General features: G+C 40.5%; 1 protein-coding gene across 1 annotated transcript; it reads left to right on the plus strand.

The window, feature by feature from the left end:
* Positions 1-434: 434 nt before the first annotated feature.
* Positions 435-23,302, plus strand: LOC103352178 (uncharacterized). The gene is made up of 8 exons (XM_017350407.4): positions 435-563; positions 8,586-8,816; positions 11,029-11,143; positions 11,303-11,476; positions 15,382-15,488; positions 17,137-17,271; positions 18,981-19,051; positions 23,202-23,302. Exons 2-8 carry the CDS (start codon positions 8,617-8,619, stop codon positions 23,216-23,218), a joined length of 819 nt encoding a protein of 272 aa, XP_017205896.4. The 5' UTR covers positions 435-563; positions 8,586-8,616; the 3' UTR covers positions 23,219-23,302.
* Positions 23,303-23,662: the final 360 nt, after the last annotated feature.

Here is a 23,662-nt window from a genome sequence, read left to right on the forward strand (position 1 = left end):
CAGGACGCCCGACACGGAGCCGCCACCGCCGCCTCTATCCGCGCCGCCCCTCACCCTTGCTACCGCCGCCTCCTTCACCGCCGCTGCCCAGGCCTACACCAACACCGGCCCCACCTACCTCTGCTTCCTCGCTGCCCGCCGACTTCTCTGTTTCGTAGAGGAATCGCTCCCGCCACCGCCGCACCCTTACTCGCTGCTGCCCGCCGATGAACTGAGTCGCCCCGCACACAACGTTTACGTGACCCCGACGCTACGAACGCTGACGCTGACCCCGACGCTGCAGCGAATGCTGCGTCTTGGTCAGCGTCAGCGTCCGAGCGTCATTTGTGGCGTCGGGGTCAGCGCCAGCGTCCCAGCACCGTATGCGGCGTCGGGGTCAGCGTCAGCATCCCAGATTTGTGCGGCATCGGGGTCAGCTTCAGCGTGTGTAACGTCGGGGTCACGTAAACGTCGTGGGCGGGGCGGCTCAGTTCATCAGCGTGCGGCAGCGAGGAAGGATGCAGCGGTGGCGGTAGCGATTATGCTAAGAAACCGAGAAGTCGGTGGCCAGCGAGGAAGCAGAGGTAGGCGGGGACGGTGTTGGTGTAGGCCTGGTTAGCGACAGTGAAGGAGGCGGCGGTAGCGAGGGTGAGGGGCAGCGCAGTTAGAAGCGGCGGTGGCGGCTCCGTGTCGGGCGTCCTGGGCGGGGAAGGGCAGCTCAGCCCCGGCCTAACTGAAGCCTGGGCTTCCTAGGTGGGAAGTCTCAGTCTTAGCTGATTCACTTCCTGGATGACCACATTGGCTAGCCCAAAGCTACGAGCCAGGGACCCATTCCAGATCTCCCATATGGGTGGCAGGAGTCCAAGGACTGGGATTGTTTTCTGCCCTGCTAGGTCAATTAGCAGGGAGCTTAATCAGAAGCCGAAGATCCAGGATTCAAAACCGTAAGTCCCATATGGGAAGCTGGTGTCCCAAATGCTGCTTACCCCTCTGAACCACACCTCCAGATCCACTCAGATTTGTCCAGCATCAGACAGAATCTACTTCGTATTATTGATCGTTAATCTCATTTTTACATGAAATTTGCACTAGTAGTGTCTCAAGGAATGCTGATAAATTGGTGTTTGGGAAGCAGTGTGGAAATAGATCTCAAGAACGTGAGGTTCAAAAAGAAGATTGAGCCAAGGGTCAGAATATTGTTTCTCAGGTCCATGATTTATCCTCCAAGAAAGTAGAATTAGCAGACAGCTAGTGCCCCCATCTGTTACAGAATAACCCTTCCCTGTTGTCTGTTGGCAAGGGTTTTTCATGAGGGGATTTTCCATGACCTTTCTGAAGTTCACATGCATGGATTAGAAAAATAAATTGCACCTGCAAGTTGCCCCAAGTGATAACCTGATTGGGAACAACCAGGAGAGTCAAGATATAAGTTTGAATCAAAATGTCATCACCAACAGCAATACATCAACTCCAAAGAGAATCAAGTTAAGAAAAAGACTTAATTTAAGCACAAGTCGAATTCCAAAACTGATTATCAAAAAGGTGAATTGCTCAGGAATGAGACTAGGAGCATGCAATATATTTCAAAATGTGAAAAAAAATTGCACCAAAGTAAATATGTAAATGTCATTTTACACAAACTTCATGAAGTACTCTTGTATTTCTAATTGTTTTAATCTTTATTGGAACATAAGCTCTCTGAGAAGGCAGAACATTTTGTTTTGTTCAACAGGGTGTTAGAAGTGCCTAGCACATAGTATGTGCTCATAAACATCTGTCAGATTCATTGAATCACATAATAAGTCCCAGGCCTAGCATTAAACACAGTTAATTAGATGGTTCTGTATGAAAAACAGTGCAGTCCTAGGTGCAGAAAGAAATTTGTTCCAATTTTCTAATCCTGTGTAATAAGTCATCGCAAACATTGTGGTCTAAATGGTACTTAATAATTTCCCACTGTTTGGAAGAAGGCTGGGAGGTTCTTACTTGGAGTCATTGTGTGTATAGTCTGGTGGTTGCTGGGCTGATGGTTCCTTCATCACGAGGCTGTTGAAAGTTGGGAGAAGGTAACAATTTCTCCCTCCAGGTGGTGTCTCTACTTGTCTCACTTCCAGTTGCTCACCACATTGGCAGCAGATGTGATTTCTTGCACCATAGCTGGATCCCCACAGAGCCAGTGTTAGGAGAGGCCCAGTGGCAGCTGCCAGTTGTCTTGCTGCCTTAGAATGCTTAAGATCATTTATGTACATTCCAGGAAGCAAAGAATTTATCTCTAAGTGACAATCTACTCACAGGATGATAAACTCATGATACTATAGACAGAGTGGCCTTCTGAACTAATGCCATGGTAAATATAAAGCAAATAGTATTGAACGGTAATTAAGAGTAAGAACGGTGTGTCTGGTTAGATTGCCTTGGGCAAGTCCTGACTTCACCATATACCAGTTATCTTTGACATATTTTGGCCATTTCAGGTTCAATTTCTCACCCATAATAATGAATAAGCCCATTCAGATTGCATCGTTAGTTTCTGCCAGTAGGCATGTTTTGGTGGGAAATTTTGAGATACTTTGTAAGGAATATGGAAGCTGATATAATCAAACGACTTCATTGTATTGGGAATATTGTATTTCTAGTCACTTTGGCCACTAGTTGGCTCTATAAATGCGGAATGAACCAGTGATTGGTTGGTCTAAGTTTTAGGAATGTAGGGAGATGATCCTTCTTGTCTTTGGCCTTGGGTGCATGCATTATGGTGTAAAAATGCTGCAAAATTAAAAAATTAAGTGTTGAAACTTAACTGAAAAGTGATCGCTGTTAAAAATAAGAGTGGGAATAAGAGAGAGAAGAGATGTGCAATCGGGACATACTCAAGCTGACTTACCCCAAGTGGTAGAGTTAGAAACATACCAGGGGATTCCAATTTAATCCCATCAAGGTGGCATGTGCCAGTGCCATCTCACTAGTCCCAGTGATCAATTTCTGTTCACAGTTTATCATAATGATAGGACTAAGAACCAAAGGGAGCACATAAACAAGACTAGTGTCTGAAAATACTAGCTGATAGAATAAAAAAGGGAGAGAACGATCCAGCATGGGAAGCGAGATACACAGCAGACCCATAGAATGGCAAATGTTCTAAACAGCACTCTGGCCTCAGAATCAGCCCTTAAGGCATGTGGATCCAGCTTAAAAACCCATGAGAGTATTTCAGGCATGGGAAACCAAAACACTCTGGCAAAACAAAACAAAAAAAAAAACTAAATGAAAGATCTCCACGAGTGAGATCCCAGTGGAAAGAACAGGTCATCAAAGAAGGAGGTACCTTTCTCTGAAGGGAGGAGAGAACTTCCACTTTGACTATGACCTTGTCTAAATATGATCAGAGTTGATGAACTCAAAAGGCTTCCGTAGCCTTGGCACCTCGTGACAAGAGCCTACGGTGATTAATTATGCCATAAACAAGAGTGTCATATTGTTAAGTCAACAACAGGAGTCACTGTGCACTTACTCCTCATGTATGATCTCTGTCCTTAATTTGCTATACATTGTGATTTAATGCTATAACTAGTACTCAAACAGTATTTTTCACTTTGTGTTTCTATGTGGGTGCAAACTGTTGAAATCTTTACTTAATATATGCTAAACTGATCTTCTGTATATAAAGAGAATTGAAAATGAATCTTGATGTGAATGGAAGGGGAGAGGTAGAGGGAAAGGGGAGGGTTGCGGGTGGGAGGGAAATTATGGGGGGGAGCCATTGTAATCTATAAACTGTACTTTGGAAATTTATATTCATTAAATAAAAGTGAAAAAAGAGAACAAAAAAAATCATAAGAGCATTCAAGTACAAGTCATTCTTAACAATGGAAAGGAGATAGATATTGTTGTTTTCCAGCTTTGAAGAAGTTAAGAGTTCCAAAATGTTTAAGTATCCATGTTGACCCACATTTTTTGCCTTTAAAGAGGTTACCGTCAAGGAGGATGAGCAGACCAGAATCATTGTTGTGGCCAGATTCATGAGGAGTGGTAGGAATCTAAATGATAATTGTGCACACACAGGTCACCATTGGTTTTTTTTGAATAGTATTTCCAAGGTGGAATTAAGAGCATTACAGTGTTTTGATAGAATACAACTAAAGTACTAAGATACAGTTGTCTCTATTCACATGTGGGAACTTACTCAAAGAAGTGGTAGAAAAATCTGACTGCAGGGTCTTAGTGTAGGCTTTGAAAGTAACATTCACAGTCATTTAAGTGTTGCTGATGGGAAAAGTACTTGTGAGAATATGTAGCATTTAGAGTCAGTATTATATAAAACCCTGTAAATCAAATTTCTAGACAAAGATGTGATGCTGAAGTCATTCCAAGATTATATTGCCATTGTCCATTCATGGAGACATGCATAGAATCAGGAGCCTGAAAAGAGTGATGATCTCTTTAAGATCCATCAATGGGGCAAACAAACCTTGCTTTCATTATGGAAACATTTGCAAAGGACAGCTTCTGATTTCCCAAATTTCATGTCATTGGGCTTATTAATTCATGTCAGTCATGAACTCTGGGAATCGACAACAATCCCAGTTGTGAGTAAAGGACCTGTGGAAGTGATACAGATTTGGGAGAGCTGAGAATTTGTTCTGAAGTTGAGATTAAGAATTGACTCTGTGTATATCAGACGTTTCATACCTTGTTCTTAAAAACAGAATAGTTGATGTGTTTGTAGGAATAGATAGCATGCAAGGATTCAAACTTTATAACATTCGTTAGTGTTTTTGTAAAAGCTGCTTTGGTTTTCAGTCTTTACTGTATTTCACTGCCTTTTCACTCCTGTAAATTAACTATTCAACTGCTAGGCAGTCTTTATAACTTCATGTTTTACATAATTATTATCTGTTCTGCTTCATAGAAAATTGTACTCCACCCAAATTAGAAGCAATCAAATAAATTAAAGCCAATAGTAGTCCAATTCACATAAGTGAATGCAAGAGGCTCAAGGATTTGTAAGTACTGATTTGGCAGCATCTAAGTTGCTGCTGGCACAAAACTTCTATTTATTTGTATTATTAGAAGGATATAATATAAGTCTTTGTTAATGAAAAACTCAAGAAGGAGGTGATTAAATAGAACTAAATACTTCCTAAACGTATGTACTACTTATTTGTTGATCGGTATCGGGAAATACTGAAACTGACTATCGTAAAACATTTGGTCTCAGGGAACCAGGTCTTGTAGGTCCATTTTATTAAAGACTTGTTTGTTTGAAAGGCAGAGTTGACACGGAGATCTTCCATCTGCTCTTTCACTCCCCAAATGGCCACAATGGAAAGGGTTAGGCCAGGCCAAAAGCAGAAGCCTGGAACTGCATTCGGGTCTCCAAAGTGGTGCATGGACCCAGGCACTTATGCCCTCATCAGCTGCTTTCACAGGCAGATTAGCAGGGAGCTGGAATGAAGTGGAGCATTGGGACTTGAACCTGTGCTCACATGGGGTGCTGGCATTGTGGGCTGTGGCTTAACCCACCAAACCATAGTGCCAACTCCTATCAGGTCCATTTCTAAAACAATGGAAATCTTTTGTGAAAATCACTTCGGTCAGACCTGCTTGGTAAAGTAATCCCAACAACGTTTCTTTCCTTGCTGCTTCACTGCTGGACTGCCTGCAACTGCTTGGGCTGGGCCAGGCCAAAACTAGGAGCCGGGAACTCAATCCAAGCCCCCCAAGTTGGTGGAAGGGAACCAGATGATTGAGTCAACATCGACTGCCTCCATGTGTGCATTAGCAGGAAATTGAATCAAAAGTGGTGCTTGGTCGTGTATGGAGTTTGGATTTCAAACCAGGGTTTGATTCCCAACTGCATCACTTACTCTCATATGTTTTTAAAAATGTTGTAATCTGTGTATGCCTTCATTCTGCTTCTGTTTTCTCCATTGCAGCCTTACATTCTAGTCATCTGCTGGACCCTCACCCACCCATTCTTCCACTGTTGCACCACCATCCTTCCTACTCTTTGTTAGCTTTAACCTGCTTGAGGGCCTACATACTTGCCTCCCACTCCATCCTCTCTATATATCCTCCCATTCCTTCTGGCCTACCACATCGGACTCACTTTCCTCCCCGCCTCTGTATCAGCCTCCTCATCCCGGTTGGTCCTGCACACTAGCCTCACCCTGTTGTCAAGGCCAGCCTCACTCTACCTTTGGTCCACAAAAACATCCACCCCTCATCCTCATCTGCCACCTCAAGCAGTAGGATTTGTAAGGCAAAAAGTCAATGAATATCATTGAGAATAAGAATTTCAGGTTTTGTTTTTAAAATTATTTATTTATCTATTGAAATGCAGAGTTACTGAGAGGCAGAGGTAGAGATATTGAGAGAGAGGTCTTCCATCTGCTGTTTCACTCGTCAAATGGCCACGACAGCCAGAGCTGCATCTATCCAAAGCCAGGAGTCTGGAGCTTCCCCAGGTTTCCAATGCAGGTATAGGGACCCAAGGTCTTGGGCCATCCACTTCTGCTTTCCCAGTTGATAACAGAGAGCTGGATTGGATGTGGAACAGCCAGGACTCAAACCAGCTCCCACATGGGCTGCTGGCACTGCAGGCGTAGGCCCTATGCACTATACCGCGTCGCTGGCTCCAGAATTTCCATTTTAACATTTTTCCTACTTGCTTGCATTTCCATCTAAGAAGGTGTTCATGAGATGCTAGATTCAGATTCCTTCAGACGTGAAGAATCTATTAAATCAAGGATAACGGCCCTCATGCACTAGTCCTTCGATTCCAGTTCATGCAGATTGAATTTTTTTGACAGGCAGAGTTAGACAATGTGAGAGACAGAGAGAAAGGTCTTCCTTTCCATTGGTTCACCCCCGAAATGGCCACTCTGGCCGGTGTGCTGCGCCAATCAGAAGCCAGAAGCCAGGCGCTCCCTCCTGGTCTCCCATGTGGGTGCAGGGCCCAAGCACTTGGGCCATCCTCCATTGCCTTCCCGGGGCACAGCAGAGAGCTGGACTGGAAGAGCAGCAACAAGGACAGAATCTGGCGCCCCAACCAGGACAAGAACCTGGAGTGCCGGTGCTGCAGGCAGAGGATTAGCCAAGTGAGCTGCGGCACCACTGCAGATTGAATTTGCGAATGGTCTGGTGCTTCTTTCACACAGTCAGTGATTTTCCAAGGTCAACCATATTTATTCCTATTTCACTCAATTTTAGCATTAAGATTTATAAATTGTGTCTGTGAAATACGGAGCATGGCATGAGATCTGATAATGAGTAGCACCATGCATTGAGTCGAGGTAATGGGCCCTGGTGTTCCACAGAAGAGTAGGGTTTTGTAGCCAGTTGCTGCACATACCGGTTGGAATATTGGACAATGCTCCATAAAATGTAAGGGATTTCCGCTAATCCCAAAATTTAAGAAACAAAATCACTGACACTTGACTGAGTATTGGGCCATTTGGGGAAAGTAATTTCCCTCTGCCTGTAGGAATGCAATTTATGCACACAACTGGGGCCTGAATAGCATGGAACCTCAAGAAGATGAAGTCTCCTACCTCAGAAAACTACCCAAAACACTTTCTTTTTTTAAAAAAAATTTATTTATTTATTTGAAAGGCAGAGTTACAGAGAGGCAGAGGCAGAGAGAGAGAGAGGTCTTCCATCAACTGGTTCACTCCCCCATTGGCTGTAACGGCCAGAACTGTGCCAATCCAAAGCCAGGAGCCAGGAGTTTTTTTCCAGGTCTCAGTTGGATGCAGGGGCCCAAGGACTTAGGCCATCTTCTACTGCTTTCCCAGGCCAAAGCAGAGAGCTGGATTGGAAGTGGAGCAGACAGGACTCGAACCAGCACTCATATGGGATGCTGGCACTGCAGGCAATGGCTCTACCTGCTGTGCCACAGTGCCATGCCCCCTCCCCATACTTTGTTTAGAAGTCTTTATGTCTCAGTTTATTACCCTTCCACAGCTCTTGGTGTTCCAGCCTGTCGCCAATGGAATTTAGCAGATGCACTGACAATAGGCTGTGACTGTGATTTCAGAGATCATGGAAATGTGTTCTCCAGTGCAAACTTGTTAGGAGAAATCAGTGTTCATAATCCAGTAGAAATGAAAATGCATTAATGCAGAGCTGGCGCTGTGGTAAAATTGTCTCCAATTTTATATGCAAATGTAATTTTTAACAGTGATTTTTTTTTGTACATTTTAGTAAGATTCACAGTGAAGATGCAGGTTTGTGTGTATGTGTGAAATATAGGAAATGAAACATGAGTAAAAGATAGTTGATTTCTACACATGGGTATCACACTGGGTATTGCCATCCCATATGGGGCTTACCTCACTGTGGATAAGGGTTTCCACTACCTTTGACTTTTGGAGTCGCTCCTCTGTGAGAGACGACTTGACACGTGTGTAGTGATGCCCCATGCCCACAAGGCCTTTGTGCGCATGCGTGGTGCCCCCACCTTCTGAGGTGCACGCTGTGGAATGTGTACAGCAGCGTTGCTTGGCACCGGCTGTTCATTCTGAGCTGAGAGACTGCAGACTGCGGAGCCACGCTGTGGCACCGTGGTGTTCCGACCAGTTGATTGGTGTGTTTTTGTGTTCCAGATGTGGCGAAAAGCCGCTAGGTGCCTCAAGGATGAGGAAAATTGTCTGGTGGGCTTCAAAGAAGTCCTCCGTCGGGTGCGAGAATGGGATTGAGGCTCAATTTGGCTACCACATCCGACGCAAGGAGCTCCGGAAGCTCCACAAGGCCGCCAGTGAGGGGGACGTAGCCAGGGTCCAGCACCTCTGCTTGCTGAAGAAAAGCAGCGTGAATGACCGCGACAGGAATAACAGGTAACGGGGCTTGGGGGTGGGTGGCAAGGGCGGCCGAAGCGCCCCCTCCCGGGCTCTCCTGTGCCTGCGGATGCCTGCCTTGCTGCCCTCCATGGGCCTCAGCACTGGACAGCAACCCCTGTGCTCCTTGAGGTCTTCCTGAGTAGAGCAATCAAAAACCAGCTTCACCTGGGTTCTGATTTCTCCCTCTCTTCCCCGCCCCCAAAACCATTTACTTAAGGTGTACACACTTCCTAATAGTACAACTTCAGGAACATAGTGATTCTTCCCACCCCTCTTCTTCCCTGTCCTGTTCCCATCCTTATAATTTATTATGAGCTATTTTCAATTAACTTAATACGTAAATAATTAACTCTATACTAAGTAAAGAGCTCAGTAAATCGTATGAAAAAACAAAACAAAAAACTTGTTCTACAACAGTTGAGACAGGGTTGTTCAAAGTCATTGTATCTCAAAGTATCCATCACACTTAGTGAAATAAGCCAGTCCCAAAGGGACAAATACCCTATGTTCTTAACTAATCGATCACCTCAAAGGTAACCTAGAGAAGTGAAATTGGCATTTTGAACTCCTGTTAATTCCACTTGGACAGCACCGAGTTGGCAATGTAGAGTGATTTAACCAACAAAATTAATTCTGTACAGCCTTCATCTTTAGTATGCATGAGTTCAAAACTGTATTGTTGTAAGTAGTATAGAAAAGTGCATAAGGAGAGAATTTACCGAATTTATCACTAAAATTCTAAGAGCAAATTCCAACATCCCTACCCGTCTGCGTATTAATGTTTTTGAAGGCTCTTAGATGAAAATGTTGACTGACTGCGTGTTCTTAAACAGGAGGAGTTACTTCTATCAACAAATCGTGAGGTTTTAACAGTTTATCAGTTTTATATGAATCCAATAAAAATATCAAGGTTTCTTTTCTTTTAGTTGCATAAATAATGTCATTTACCTATGTGATAATATCAGATCGTAATGTATTAAAGACTTACTCATCTAGATATAAAATGTTTTATGTTTCAAGACAAATTAACAAAGTACATAAAACATACTTAGAAAAATATTTGCAGCACATTTATTTCAGATGAATTTTTTTTACTGAGGTTTCTTTGAAGTGAAAAAGGAAGAAAACTATAGTCTTTGAAATTAGGCAACGTGAGTGGAAGCTTAGCCTACTATTCCACAGCACCTGCTTCTAAAAGTGTATTATTAATGAAATAATGTCTGGGTAGAGCAGATAAGGAATCTTGCATAGATAAAACTTTCCTAGTTTCTATTAACTTTCTGTGTGCCTGACCATCTAGGGTAGCATGCACTGCCACCATCTGTGATACCCATATGGGCACCATTTTGTGTACTGCTAACTCCACTTCTGATTCAGTTACCTGAAAATGGCCTGGGAAAAGCATCAGCAGATGGCCCAAGTACTTGGCTCTTGCAACCCACATCGGAGACCTGGATGAAGCTCTTGGCTCCTAGACTCATCCAGGATTAATGTTGACATTGCAGCCATCGGAGGAGTGAATCAGCAGATGAAAGATTTCTTTTTCTTTCTGTCTCTGTCTCTGTCTCTCTTTGTAAGTTTTACTTTAAAAATAAATAAATCTTTAAAAAAGATTTTAAATCCTGCCAGTTATAGTAGTAATGAATTATAGATTATACTAAACGGCACCCAAGGTCAGAGATTAAACTCAGAAGAAATGAGCACCCTGGAATCACTGAAATAGAATGCTGTCTGTAATGGTTAGGGCATATCTGCAAAGCCATAATAAATGTATTATTTTACTTAACAAAAATGTTTAGGTTAAGTAGTAATGGGAATTATATGTATCAATCATTAAATTATCAGTTGTGCTAAGAACTGTTATAAATAAAGTGTGTAGGTTTTGTTTAAGCAACAATTTTCTCCCCATTTTATCAGTCAGGAGGTATTTGAGGCACAGAAATAGTAAACAGTAGTTGGCAAGTAGTGGAGCATAAAGCAACCTTCCAACTAAGTTGTGATGAAGGTCAAGGCCATGCTGTTTCTCCTTCAAAGTTGTTTCTTTAATGTAGGGAGTAATGATGACTCAAAATACCATGGTTCCTCCAAAAGAAAAGTAACTCTGAAGGAGGGTTATGGCACGGTATGTAGAGTTTATAAGGACAAGAATAATTGTCTGTTTTGACATTGTGCACCATATTGATTTCTAAAAAGCCCTCTCATTTCACAGGACTGCCCTACATTTGGCATGTGCCAGTGGTCATTCAGAAGTGGTGATGCTCCTACTTGAAAGAAAATGCATGATCAATGTCACTGACAATGACAACATGACACCTCTGATGAAGGTATATATAGCCTATTTCAACATGAGGTGGGTTTGATTACAACACTTAGAATAAAAATGAACTCATCTCATTTATATATACCAAACTGGTGAAACCTGTGGAATGTTTCTTTTGAATTCCCAGCACTTAACAATTTATTTCTTGGTGTATGACTGACAGGCTGTTCAGAGCCATGAAGAAAAATGTGCACGAATTCTACTCAATCATGGGGCTGATCCAAATATTATAGATGAGAATGGCAACACAGCCCTCCACTACGCAGCCTACTGTGAGAATGTTGGAATAGCAAAACAGTTACTCTTAAGAAGTGCCGATATTGAAGTGAGGAACAAGGTAGGATCAACCAACTTCATTTGGAACATATTTAAAATAAATTTCTTCTAAGAGTAACATATAGAGTCACTTTTCTATATGCTTAAACAATCCTTGGATGAAAATATTTTAAAATACTGGTCTACAAATTCACGTTATATATTGATCCTTTTAAAGAACGTTTAGAGAAGGCAGCTGTCTTTTATGCACTAATGGAAACTATTTATGAATATTCTGAAAATGTTAAATATAAGACATTGTGTCCAACATTTTTCCACTCAAGTTTTTTTCCTAGTTAGTGGGAAAAAAACACAGAAAAGCAAAATTTGCCTTGCATGTAACCTTTGGTTTAAAACTCAACCCAAAAGTATGTTACAGTAAATAGAACTTATGGAAAGTTCTTAATTATATTTTGAGTTAAAGATGCTGTCTGTCAATGGGAAGGAAAATGGGAAAGTTAAAAGGAAAGGAAAGTCAGAAACAAGTAGGCCAGTCTGCCAATGAGGTCACTCAGAGAAGTCCTCAGAGGACAGTTTTTTTGTTTTGTTTTGATTTTACCTTTTTCTTTAGTTGATATGTTAAGAAATAGTTTTCTTCAAATCTGGGGGTATGATTTCTGAGTTTTGTCAAGAGAGTTGCTGTCTTGCTTTTTGATCAAGTTTAGGAGAAGGCTGTGGAAACCAGATGAGTGACTAGGTGATGATCAGCCAGTGATGGATAGGGGAAAACAAATTGTTGGGAAGACTTACTATCATCTGATAGAATGAGCTGTGTAGATAAGAGTCTAAAGGCTTCTATAGTATAGAATGTCTTGTTGGAAAGGATGGTGAAAAAGCAGCTTCTAAGTAATGAAAGCGAGTTGGACTTTGAGTTTGCTGTCTGTAATCTACAGTTGCAGAGGACAATTAAATGCAGTTTCAGAAGTCTTTCTATCTCTAACCCTTTCCTCTTTTTGGTGGAAGCTCCAAATGATGAATGAGATTGTTTTATGGGTAAAAGAAGAGACTTCATTGATTGTTGGCTACTACTGTAGATCTCAACTAGAATTGTGCATTACAGTGACCTGGAAGGAGTTACAATTTGCAAGTCTAGGCTCTTCTGTGAACATTCTGATTCAGTAACTGTGTTAAGGCCTGGACGTACACATATAGCTAAAAATATTTTTTGAGACAGAACTGGTTCAGTAGGAGTTGGAACTTGGTAGCTTCTACTTTCTTCAGCTGTCCTTTTTAAATCTGGTAATCTGATTTTCCTGTCTTTCTTGAGTAGTATCATTGATGATCGGCATAGAGAAAACATTTTTTTCCTGCCAACCATAAACCATTCACTGCTATTCTAGGGATCCTGAGAAATTTTCTTATGGATAGTTTTTTAATAAGTAAAGGGTGACACTTTAAATATTTCTTATCTCTTACTTATCATTGAGTCATTAGATAAAAATGTTTTATAAACTTTTTTTCATGATTTCAGTTGTAGAAATTTACCAAGTTTTCTTCTAGTTGAAGTTAAATAAAAGAGTATTTCAGTATATATCTGAATTTTATGTAATGCAATACATAATTAGTGTAGCAGTTTTAAACTGTAAGCCATGGAGTGAGTAGGAACTCAGAATATTTTAGTTTCAGCATCCTTTTAAACAATTATCTATTTAATTAACTATTGGAAGAATGGAGTACAATTTGATTATATATTACATGTTGGAAAACTTTTTGTATCAGGTGTTGTAACTTAATATTTAGCCTTTTAAAGTAAAAAATGATACTAAATACATGCAATATTTTAAAGTGAATATTGGCTTTATATAAAACTATAGCTGGCAACAAATCTGCAATGAATCTCTAACCAGAAGGGCAATAGACTAACCATAGCCTAAGCGTATGTTTAGATTCTACCCAAAAATTGTGTCAATATGTAAAACTTAGAAGATACAGGAAGAAATATGAAGTTCAGATTTATGTTAAATAATCCTTCTGATATCCGTTGAGCCCATAGTACTGTGTTGTGTGCTGTGCAGAGGTTGCCCCCTTTATACAATTATATGCTCTCCCATATTCTACTGTCCACACCCAGCTAGTTCACTGACTTGGGTCACCTGCTTTTCCACCATACATATTTGAGTTTACAACTCCATTGGTGGGGTCTCTTTTTATAAATATTTTAAGCTTTTCATGATAGTTTTTCTTAATTTATAATTTGTATTACTCTCTTAGATATGACATTGAGTTTTAGAAGCAATATAAAGATTTTTCTCTCTTACTCTCCCCTCCTCTTTCTGCTTCCTCCCATTCTGTGACATTAAAATAAAATAAAGAACTGAACAGAAAGAAATAACATTTTTGTTTTTTGAAAGTTTTTCTTGATATAGAATGTGAATAATCATGTTCCATTAGAATGTTTATTAGCCTTATGAAGTGGATCATGGTCCTTTGTACACACCCTGTGTATGCTGCAGACAACATGGCCTTTTCTTCAGCATTGTCCCTTAAAAATGCAAGTGGCGTAGTAGCTTTCATTATGTTAAAAAGCCAGACATGTATCAATATAGGATTTTTTACTGTTAAACCATTGTATTTATATATTTTTAAAACATAAAATGTAACTTTTTTTATTTTTATTTTTTGACAGGCAGAGTGGACAGTGAGAGAGAGAGAGACAGAGAGAAAGGTCTTCCTTTGCCGTTGGTTCACCCTCCAATGGCCGCCGCGGTCGGCGCGCTGCGGCCGGTGCACCGCGCTGATCCGATGGCAGGAGCCAGGAGCCAGGTGCTTTTCCTGGTCTCCCATGGGGTGCAGGGCCCAAGGACTTGGGCCATCCTCCACTGCACTCCCTGGCCACAGCAGAGAGCTGGCCTGGAAGAGGGGCAACCGGGATAGAATCCGGCACCCCAACCAGGACTAGAACCCGGTGTGCCGGCGCCGCTAGGCGTAGGATTAGCCTAGTGAGCTGTAACTTTTAAGTAGTAATTAAAATTGAAATCAGAATAAAAACATTTACGAAGGTAGATACATATGAAAATATCAGAATTATCATTGTATTGAGAATAAAGTTTTGTTCTGAGTTTTCTAACAGCTAAGATAAAAATCTGTACTCTTAGAATCAGAGAAAAAGCCTAGGGCATTTAGTAGTCATCAGTTGTAGTTCATTTGAAGTCCGTATCTCCTCAATCAGAGCCTATTTGCTTAGTGACCCATTTGGAGCAAGAGTGCCTGACAATGGCATCTAGGATCCTGACACCACTGATAGAAAAGAATCAAGTGAGTTATAGAAATGTGAGGAACCTCCATATTTATTGACAAGTTCTCAGAACTGTATTCCTCCAATATCTCAAATCTAATATCTCAAATCTAAAAGTTTGCTACAAAGATGTTATTTAGACATAAAGCAAAGTTAAAAATATTTCTAAATATTGGAAATATGTTTTGTTTTGTAATTTTTTACAAACATACATGATAATAGAAAGTTTCTATTGGGACACAGTATATAACTTGTGGAAAAATAAATATTCTTGAGAATTGAGAAATATTGTTCTAGAGATAGTCATGGTGGTCATGGAATCAATTAAAAATACCTAAATCTTTACTGTTACATCTTAAGTTTTGAAGCTTTAGAGATAGAAACAAAACTGGGATTAGATGAGGTGTAATCAAATGATCATAATATGCCATCTAAATACTTAAATAGAACCAAGAGTCTTGGATCCAGCAAATGTTGTTTGTGAATATTGAGGTGATTGTAGTTTGTGGGATGAGGTAGAAGATTGGGCCTTTTCATGAAGAAGGGGCAGCACATGTGACACCATGGGGGTGAAATGGATTATATTGCTATATCTTTTCTGTATAATTATGCTTGAGTTTGTAAGATCATTTATAAGGCCTTCCATTTTGTTGAGAAACATGTAATTTGGTGAATGTTAATTTGTTTTACAGGATGGCTTCACACCACTATTACTTGCAATATATGAAAATGGTGAGGAAATAGCAGAATTTTTGATTAAGAAAGGAGCCAATATTCATGCTGTTGATAAGATTAAACGGTACAGTAATTTGTTTGTTAAACTGAGTGTAGTGCAAGAGTGATGAAAATCATATAAGTCAGAAATAATAAAACAGTAATAAAAATAACTTACAATTATTGGTATATAGTGTAAAACCTCAATGCAAATCATCAGTTATTTAGGAAAGCAATTATTGAAACTAAGCAACAAAAAGAACCAATGTTGTAGGATTCAATTCTCATATTGACCGATGTTCAATTGTAATTGTTTTTTAAGTCATATGATCTTTTATTTAAAAAAAGATTCACTTTATAGTTTCTTATTTTATAAGGTATATGCTTTTAGTTTACTTTTTGATCTATTGTGCTTCTTAACCCTGTTATAATATATTTAATTCCATTTTATGTACTTTTGAAAATGTTACATTAACCAAAAAGGATATTAAAACCAGTTTGTCTATTTTATGATTTTACCTCTAACTGCTTTCTTTAAAGAATATTGATGTTACGTTATCCCTAAATGATTACAAATTGCTAGTGTCAGATACTGAGTTTTCAACAGTTTTTCATATTTCTAGTGTGTTTTGATATATTTTCATTTTTAAAGGTATGTATTTTAAAAGACATAAAGAGAGACAGAAAGAGAGAGGGACAGAGAACACCCAAATACAGATTCACTCTCCAAATTCTTAAACAGCCCTGACAGGGCCAGGCTAAAGCTGGGAACATGGGACACAATCCATTGCTCCCACGTGGGTGACAGGAGTACAGTTATTTGAGCCATTGCTGCTGCTTTCTTCAGTCTGGATTAGCAGGAAGCTTTGGTCAGAAACTGGGGCTGGGAATGCATGTATTCCAGTACAGGATGTGTTTTTTTTAAAACTGCTGTCTTAATTGCTGGATTAAATAACTGGCCCAGATTTTTTACTTTGGCATATAGAATTAGTATTACAGAATTGATAATATAGAAGAGTGAGAAAGATAATTTCAGTTGGATAAACTTTTTCTTTAATGAAGACCAGTCTTTGGTGAGTGACACAGAGAAAAGGCTTGCAAATTGGGCTCCATTATTACATACAGCACTTGCTAGGTGTGTGACTTTGGGGACATTATTATCAAATGTTATCTGATATGAAGAGGGTAGCACAATAGGCTTCAAAGGTGGTTCTATGTGATTCAAAATGCGTGTATATAGCATTTAATTCAGTACCTGACATATGTGTTTGAACATGGTTGACTGAAACTGCCGGGAGTATTATTCCTGCTATGTTAAACATTATCACCTTAAGCCTGCAGTTCACTTTTACTTATTGCGATCTCTACCTGACTTTGAGATACAATTTGTTATATCCAGCTAGAGAAGAAATACATAATTCTTCATTTTAATGTTTACACACTTCAGAAAAGTAACCTTGGCAGAGTTCTTGTCCATCAGAGGTTTAATTAGTCCCTACTGTGGAATTAACCCAGTGGGAAATAAAGCCTTCCTTTTGGTTCTTTGCATTTAGTCTTGGAATAATTTATAAACATAAACATTCAATCTCCCAGAATACCTGTGTGCTTTAGTACATGTAAACATCAAATCTACAGAGACAGGCAGATATGAAATTGGTAAAATATATCACATTAGCTCTTGAAATCACATTATTGATGTCTCTAAGGGTGAAGTTATGTCTTTGTTTTTTTAGGACGGCTCTCATGCTGGCCGCACAATATAGATCTACTAGGATAGTAAGGCTTCTTCTAGAAAAAGGAATTGATGCCTCTTGCTTAAACATGTACGGATGGCCTGCAGAGAAGTTTGCTCTTGTTACATTCAATCTGTAAGTGTTTGTCTTGAAAGGCTAGTGAATCTTAAATTGAACAAAGTAATTATAACTATTCCATGTTATATATCAGGTAACACTTCGTTATTTCTGGAATGACAGCTACTTCACATCAGTGATCTGAAGCCAAACAATGGGTTCCATATAGTTATCTCAGGAGGGTGAAGACTTTTATCCTTAGTGGTCCCAATATTGTGCTTTTTCAGTCCACATATAACCCCAATGCATGGGTTCCAAATAGTGTCACATTTTTGATGCTTCTAATTATTTAATTGGGTGCTGAGATTTTAGTTTTAGAACGAAATCTTGTATTTCCTGGGTGAGCCATCTTGAAATTTCCAAGAATATGAGGCAGGGTTGAGGAAACATTTTTCTGTAAAGGGTCACTTGGATATTTGTGACACCACTTATGGGCCATACAAAATTATTAATTAAAAATTAACCTGTGGGTGAGTTATTGAATTTGAATTCCACCTGAGGTTGCCTTGGCAGGACCAGCCTAAATGATTTTGTGGCCTTTGTGTGACACGTGGCCCCAGCATTCCCTAGCCTTGATCTCATAGGTTCCATTAGTCCAACAAAGGCAGTCCTCCTTTAGAATTAAAAAGGAGGAGGGAAAAGGACATTGCAACCCTTCAGTTGTTTCCGGTGCTGCAGTGCTGCTAGTTAAACTATTTCTGTAGGAGAAATATGGTAATGATAGAGGTTTCTCCCAAGAATGGTCTTACTCATCCAGATCCCACAGTCTTCCTTTTGTTTCTCTCTTATGCTTTGTTGTTACAATGCATATTAATTCACTTCCATATACTTCAGTGCTCATTGTTCACAAAACAGTACCCCGTTCTTGCAGCTGGGGCTCTTACTTTTCCTGCATGGTGAACCTATTATAATACCCTACTTCACACTCTCAAAACCTTATGTTGGGCTCAGATCGTAACCTGGTGTTTCTTGTTTCCAACCAGATGTTTACTCCAGTGCTCATTTGTATCCTGTGTACACCATTTCTTGGTTTGTGGACTTGTCCCATTGGTTGTTCCCCAGGGTGGGTACAACTTGTGATAGCCCCAGATGTAATCTGCTTTCTGTAATAATGAAGCCTTTCCATATTGAGTACTCAATGTCTACTTCAAATTTTTAAAATATTTTAAAGTGTGCCATTTATTAGAATTCTCTGAATGTGATATACACTATCTTGATTGTAAAGAGGCAAGCCCTATCCAAAATTCATCGGAAACCATGAGTAGGCTTCAGTGTTGCAAGTCATTTGGAGCTGAACATGAAGATTCAGCATCATTCTAACAGGGCATTTGAGTTCAGCATTTGAGATTAAGAGAAATAAACAAATAGCTATTGGTTACACACCTGGGACTTCTTAGCTCAAGATCTTCTTCATTATATGAAGCTAACTCTCATTAATTTACCAAGGGATACTGCCTCAATTCTCAAGTGATTCTTGTGTTTAACTACAAGATTAAGAAAATATATATAGATCTTGAAAGTTTGAAGCATGATGGGGAAATTAGTGGTATTAGTAACATGAATATTAACTTGATATCAACTTCAATATTATCTAAAGTTCTATTAAGAATTTAATACATTTATGGTTTGCTTTGGCAGCACATAGACTAAAAAAAGAATGTAATATATTTGTTAAATGTTTTCATATGACTATTTAAATAAAAATTTTGTACCCCTTTTTATGATAGAGCTAATCGCCAGCTAATTCTGGATTATGAAGATGAACACAGATATAAAATGCTTGAAAAGAATAATCCAGGTAAGCCTTCTAGTGAATCACATCTGGTTTTCCTACCTTAGGTAAAAATCACAAAAGAGGAGGTGAAAATCAGTGACTAAATCCATGTGAATTTTCCTAGCCATTTTTGTTCTTTTTTCATATTTTTTTTTGACAGGCAGAGTGGACAGTGAGAGAGAGAGACAGAGAAAAAGGTCTTCCTTTTGCCGTTGGTTCACCCTCCAATGGCTGCCGCGGCCAGTGCATTGCGCTGATCCAAAGGCAGGAGCCAGGTGCTTATCTTGGTCTCCCATGGGGTGCAGGGCCCAAGCACTTGGGCCATCCTCCACTGCACTCCCGGGACACAGCAGAGAGCTGGCCTGGAAGAGGGGCAACCGGGACAGAATCCGGTGCCCTGACCGGGACTAGAACCTGGTGTGCCGGCGCCGCAAGGCGGAGGATTAGCCTATTGTGCCATGGCACCGGCCTTTTTTCATATTTTTAAAAATATTATTTAAGTCATACAGGTTTCATGTATTTCATGTATAGATTTAGGAACATAATGATAAATCCCACCCAACATTTCCCTCCTGCCCATGCTCCAACCCTTCTTCCTCCCCCTCTCCTATTCCTGTTCTCAATTATTACAGAGATCTATTTTGAATTTACTTAATGATGGTAAGGTTAACCCTTCACACACACACACACATGCACACACACACACACACACACCTCACATTGGAGTGTCTGGGTTTGATTTCCTCCTTCAGACCCTGACTTCAGCTTCTTAACATGGCAGACCATAAGAAGACTGGTGATGGCTCAGGTAACTGAACTTCTGTCACTCATGTCGAAGCCTGGATTGCACTTCTGGCTCCTGGTTTCAGCCCTGGCCCATCTCCAGCTCTTGTGGACATTTCAGGAGTGAACCATTAAATAAAAGGACTGTCTCTTTCCTTGTTGCTCTGTGTGTCTCTCTCTGCCTGGCAAATCAGTAACTAAATATTTTCAAAAATAAATTATTAAGCTATCGTAATCAAAGCAATATGGTAGAAAAGCGTATTGCAAAGGACACATAGACTAGAGGAACAAAACAGAAAGCTGAAAAATAAATTAAACATTTATGATCAACTAATATTTTAAAGATTTATTCATTTGAAAGGCACAATTGCATAGACAGTGGGAGAGGCAGAGAGGAGGAGAGATCTTTCATTCACTGGTTTACTCCCCAAATGGTCACAATGGAGCTTCTTCTGGGTCTCCCACATGGGTGTAGGGGCCCAAGGACTTGGGACATCTTCCTCTGCTTTCTCAGACATATTAGCAGTGAGCTGGATCAGAGGTGGAGCAGCAGGATTTAAACCTGCACCCATATGGGATGCCAGCATCACAAGCAGTGGCTTCTCCTGCTATTCCACAACACCAGTCCTGATAAATTAATTTTTGACAAGGGCATTAAGAAGACACAATGGGAAAATGACAGGGTTTTCAATAGACTGTGATTGTCAGACTGGATTTCCACAGGCTAAAGACTATATTGGACTCTTAGCTTACACTATTCACATACGCTGGGTGCTTTAGAACAAGAGACTTCTTGTTCCAGGACTCTTAACATCTAGCAACTTGAAAGAGAGCTGAGAGGAGGCCCATACTCCCTCTCAAGGTCTCTGACAAGCTTCTGGTGGCTTCTTGGCTTGTTATAGTATAGATTCAATCTTGCCATGACATTTTACTTAGAAACAGTGGATTCAGACTAGCCCTAATGATTCCATCTTTTAAAAAATATATTTATTTTATTCTAAAGGCAGAGTTAGAGAGACAGAGAGAGAATCTACCAACTGCTGGCCACAACAGCCAGGGCTGAGCCAGGTTGAAGCTGGGATCTTGGAACTCCAACTGAGTCTCTTATCTGGGTCTCTCATTTGGATGGCGGTGACCCAAGCATCTAGCTCCCAGGCCGTCAGCAGGGAGCTGGATCAGAAGTGGAGAGGCCAGAATATGCACCAGTGATCATATGGGATGCTGGCATTTCAGGTGTTGGCTTTAGCTGCTACACCACAATGTTGGCTCTAGATTCAATTTTTGAAAGTAAAATATGGACTCTGATCTCTGGGTTTTGAGCCAAGGGCAACTGCCTAGCCACAAGACCCCCATGTTCCCTGTGGCCTAGGCAGAAAGAAATGCTTCTGGCTCCACCCTCCAAAAGCAAAAGCCCTTTCTGGCTCAGTCATCCCTTCCAACCTGTGGCAGCCCAGGCAGTTTGTAGGGAGCCTCTGCAGAACTGGATCCTGGTCATCAGGGGCACCCCCTGCCCCAGAATGGATCTCCACATCCGGAGAGTTGGAAGGGTCCTTCTCTGACTCCATGTCATTAAACCATAGTATGGATATATAACATTTGGTCATCCACTCATCAGTGGATGGACATCTGGGTTGTTTCTACCTTCTTGCTATGGTGAACCATGCTGCTAGTAACACTCATGGGCAATGTTAAAAAATACCTGTTTCCATTCATTTTATTTCTATCAATTATTATTAGCAGACACTGGTCTTATTTATGTGATGGCTTTGACACTTAATCCTATCTTTATCATCAGTTATGAACTTAAACATCACTTTGGTAAGATGGCATTGATACCTACCAACTTAATGGGATTTGGAGTCCCATGGTAAGCTTTTAGCTTTACCCTTAGGGATAAGACCAAGGAACCACATGCTTACCTGTACATCTCTTCCCTCTCTTATTACCACTCTTATTTTTAACAGGGATCAATTTTAAATTGTATTTAAGCATCTAAGAATAATTCTGCATTAAGTAAAGAGTTCAACCAATGGTATTAAATAGACAAAGAAAATACTTAAAAGAATAAAACAGTAAGGGGCTGGTGCCATGGCGCACTAAGTTAATCCTCCACCTGCGGCGCCGGCATCCCATATGGGCTCCAGGTTCTAGTCCCGGCTGCCCCTCTTCCAGTCCAGCTCTATGCTCTGGCCCAGGAAAGTAGTGGAGGATGGCCCAAGTGCTTGGGCCCCTGCACTCACATGGGAAACCGGGAGGAAGCACCTGGCTCCTGGCTTCGGATTGGTGCAGCTCCGACCATGCGGCCACTTGGGGAGTGAACCAATGGAAGGAAGACCTTTCTCTCTCTCTTTCTCTCACTGTAACTCTGCCTGTAAAATAAATAAACAAAAAATCTAAAAAAAAGAAAAAGTCAACAGTTCCTCCACAGTCAGGACAAAGGCTATTCAAGTCATTGCTTCTCATAGTGTCAGTTTCATTTCTACAGGTTTCCTTTTAGGTGCTCAGTTGTCACATATCAGGGAGAACATACGATATTTGTCCCTTTGGGACTTGCTTATTTCACTCAGCATTGGTTGAAGGGCAGAGTGATAGAGACGGAGAGGGGAGAGAGATAGAAAGAGAGAGAGGAAAATATTTTCCATCCTCTCCCCAAATGGCTGCAATGGCCCAGTCTCATCCAAGCTGAATTCAGGAGCCAGGAACTCCATCCAGGTCTCCAACATGGGTGGTAGGGGCCCAAGTATTTCAACCATATTCCGCTGTCTTCCCAGGCATATTAGCAAGGAGCTAGATTGGAAAAAGAACATCCAGGACTTGACCAAATGCTCCAGTATTGGATGCTGGTGTAGCAGGTGGCAGCTTTAGTCCATTGCCTCACAATACTGGCCTCTCTAAAATTTATTTCTGTTATGATACATTTCAGTGTGTTTTAAGTGGATGGTTTAATTGCATTATGTACATCTCAATGCCATGCAAAACTCACCAGTGCCTAGTTACAGAACCTTCATAACAAGACTGTATCCTTTTAGCGGTCACTCTTCACTTCTCCTCTCTCGCTGGTCTCTGGAAGACCCTTATCCTTCTGTCTCTATGCATTTACCTCTCCTGGAGCTTATATGTCATTGCAGTCATAAAATAGCTATTTTGTGTCTGGCCCCATATCCCATGAGGGGACTGAATGATTGCTGTTTTTTGTTTTAAAAAGAGTAATGTTTCCTCTGACAAGGGTCACCCAGGGAGATCACAGATGATATATCAGATGAGGCCCCAGTAGAAAATAATGACATAATCCTTAGATAGAAGCCATTTTTTTAGAGCCAATGATAAAATAGTTTAAGTACTATAGATGGATCACACATTAACATTTGTTTGATACTACATATTTTTGCAGTTATAAAGGCACATTGACAAGAGGAATATCAGTAGAACGACCTGAGAAGTTGATGGATTTTATGGAGATACAGTGGCCTAATAAACTATGTGTTTGGTAATCATACATTTGTATGCAAACCAATTTTGTTATGTCTGAGTGATGAGAGGAACCCATAACTTAACCCTTGTGATTATTTCCTAATTACCAAATTGTTATGATAATATTTCCTTCATTATGCTGATCTGAGGACTAAGTAAGGTTTGTCAACTGACTAGCATGGAAGGTACCAATGAGCCATACCATGAAAACAAAGTTGTACTACCAACTCAATGTTTATGATGAAACCTAGGTTCTTTTTTTAAATTTATTTGAAAGAGTTACAGAGAGAGGTAGAGACAGAGAGAGGTCTTCCATCCTATGATTCACTCCCTAGATGGCCACAACGTCCAGAGCTGTGCTGATCCAAAGCCAGGAGCCAG

Source organism: Oryctolagus cuniculus, chromosome 13 (genome assembly GCF_051225735.1).
Source record: "Oryctolagus cuniculus isolate XC-2025 breed Fujian yellow rabbit chromosome 13, ASM5122573v1, whole genome shotgun sequence".
Lineage (NCBI taxonomy): Eukaryota > Metazoa > Chordata > Mammalia > Lagomorpha > Leporidae > Oryctolagus > Oryctolagus cuniculus.

Bases quoted from the DNA above. Each gene is read 5' to 3' on its own strand.
- LOC103352178 (XM_017350407.4), top strand. From the start codon at position 8,617: ATGAGGAAAATTGTCTGGTGGGCTTCAAAGAAGTCCTCCGTCGGGTGC. The intron at 8,817-11,028 runs GTAACGGGGCTT...CTCATTTCACAG, and splicing joins GACCGCGACAGGAATAACAG to GACTGCCCTACATTTGGCAT. The intron at 15,489-17,136 runs GTACAGTAATTT...TTGTTTTTTTAG, and splicing joins GCTGTTGATAAGATTAAACG to GACGGCTCTCATGCTGGCCG.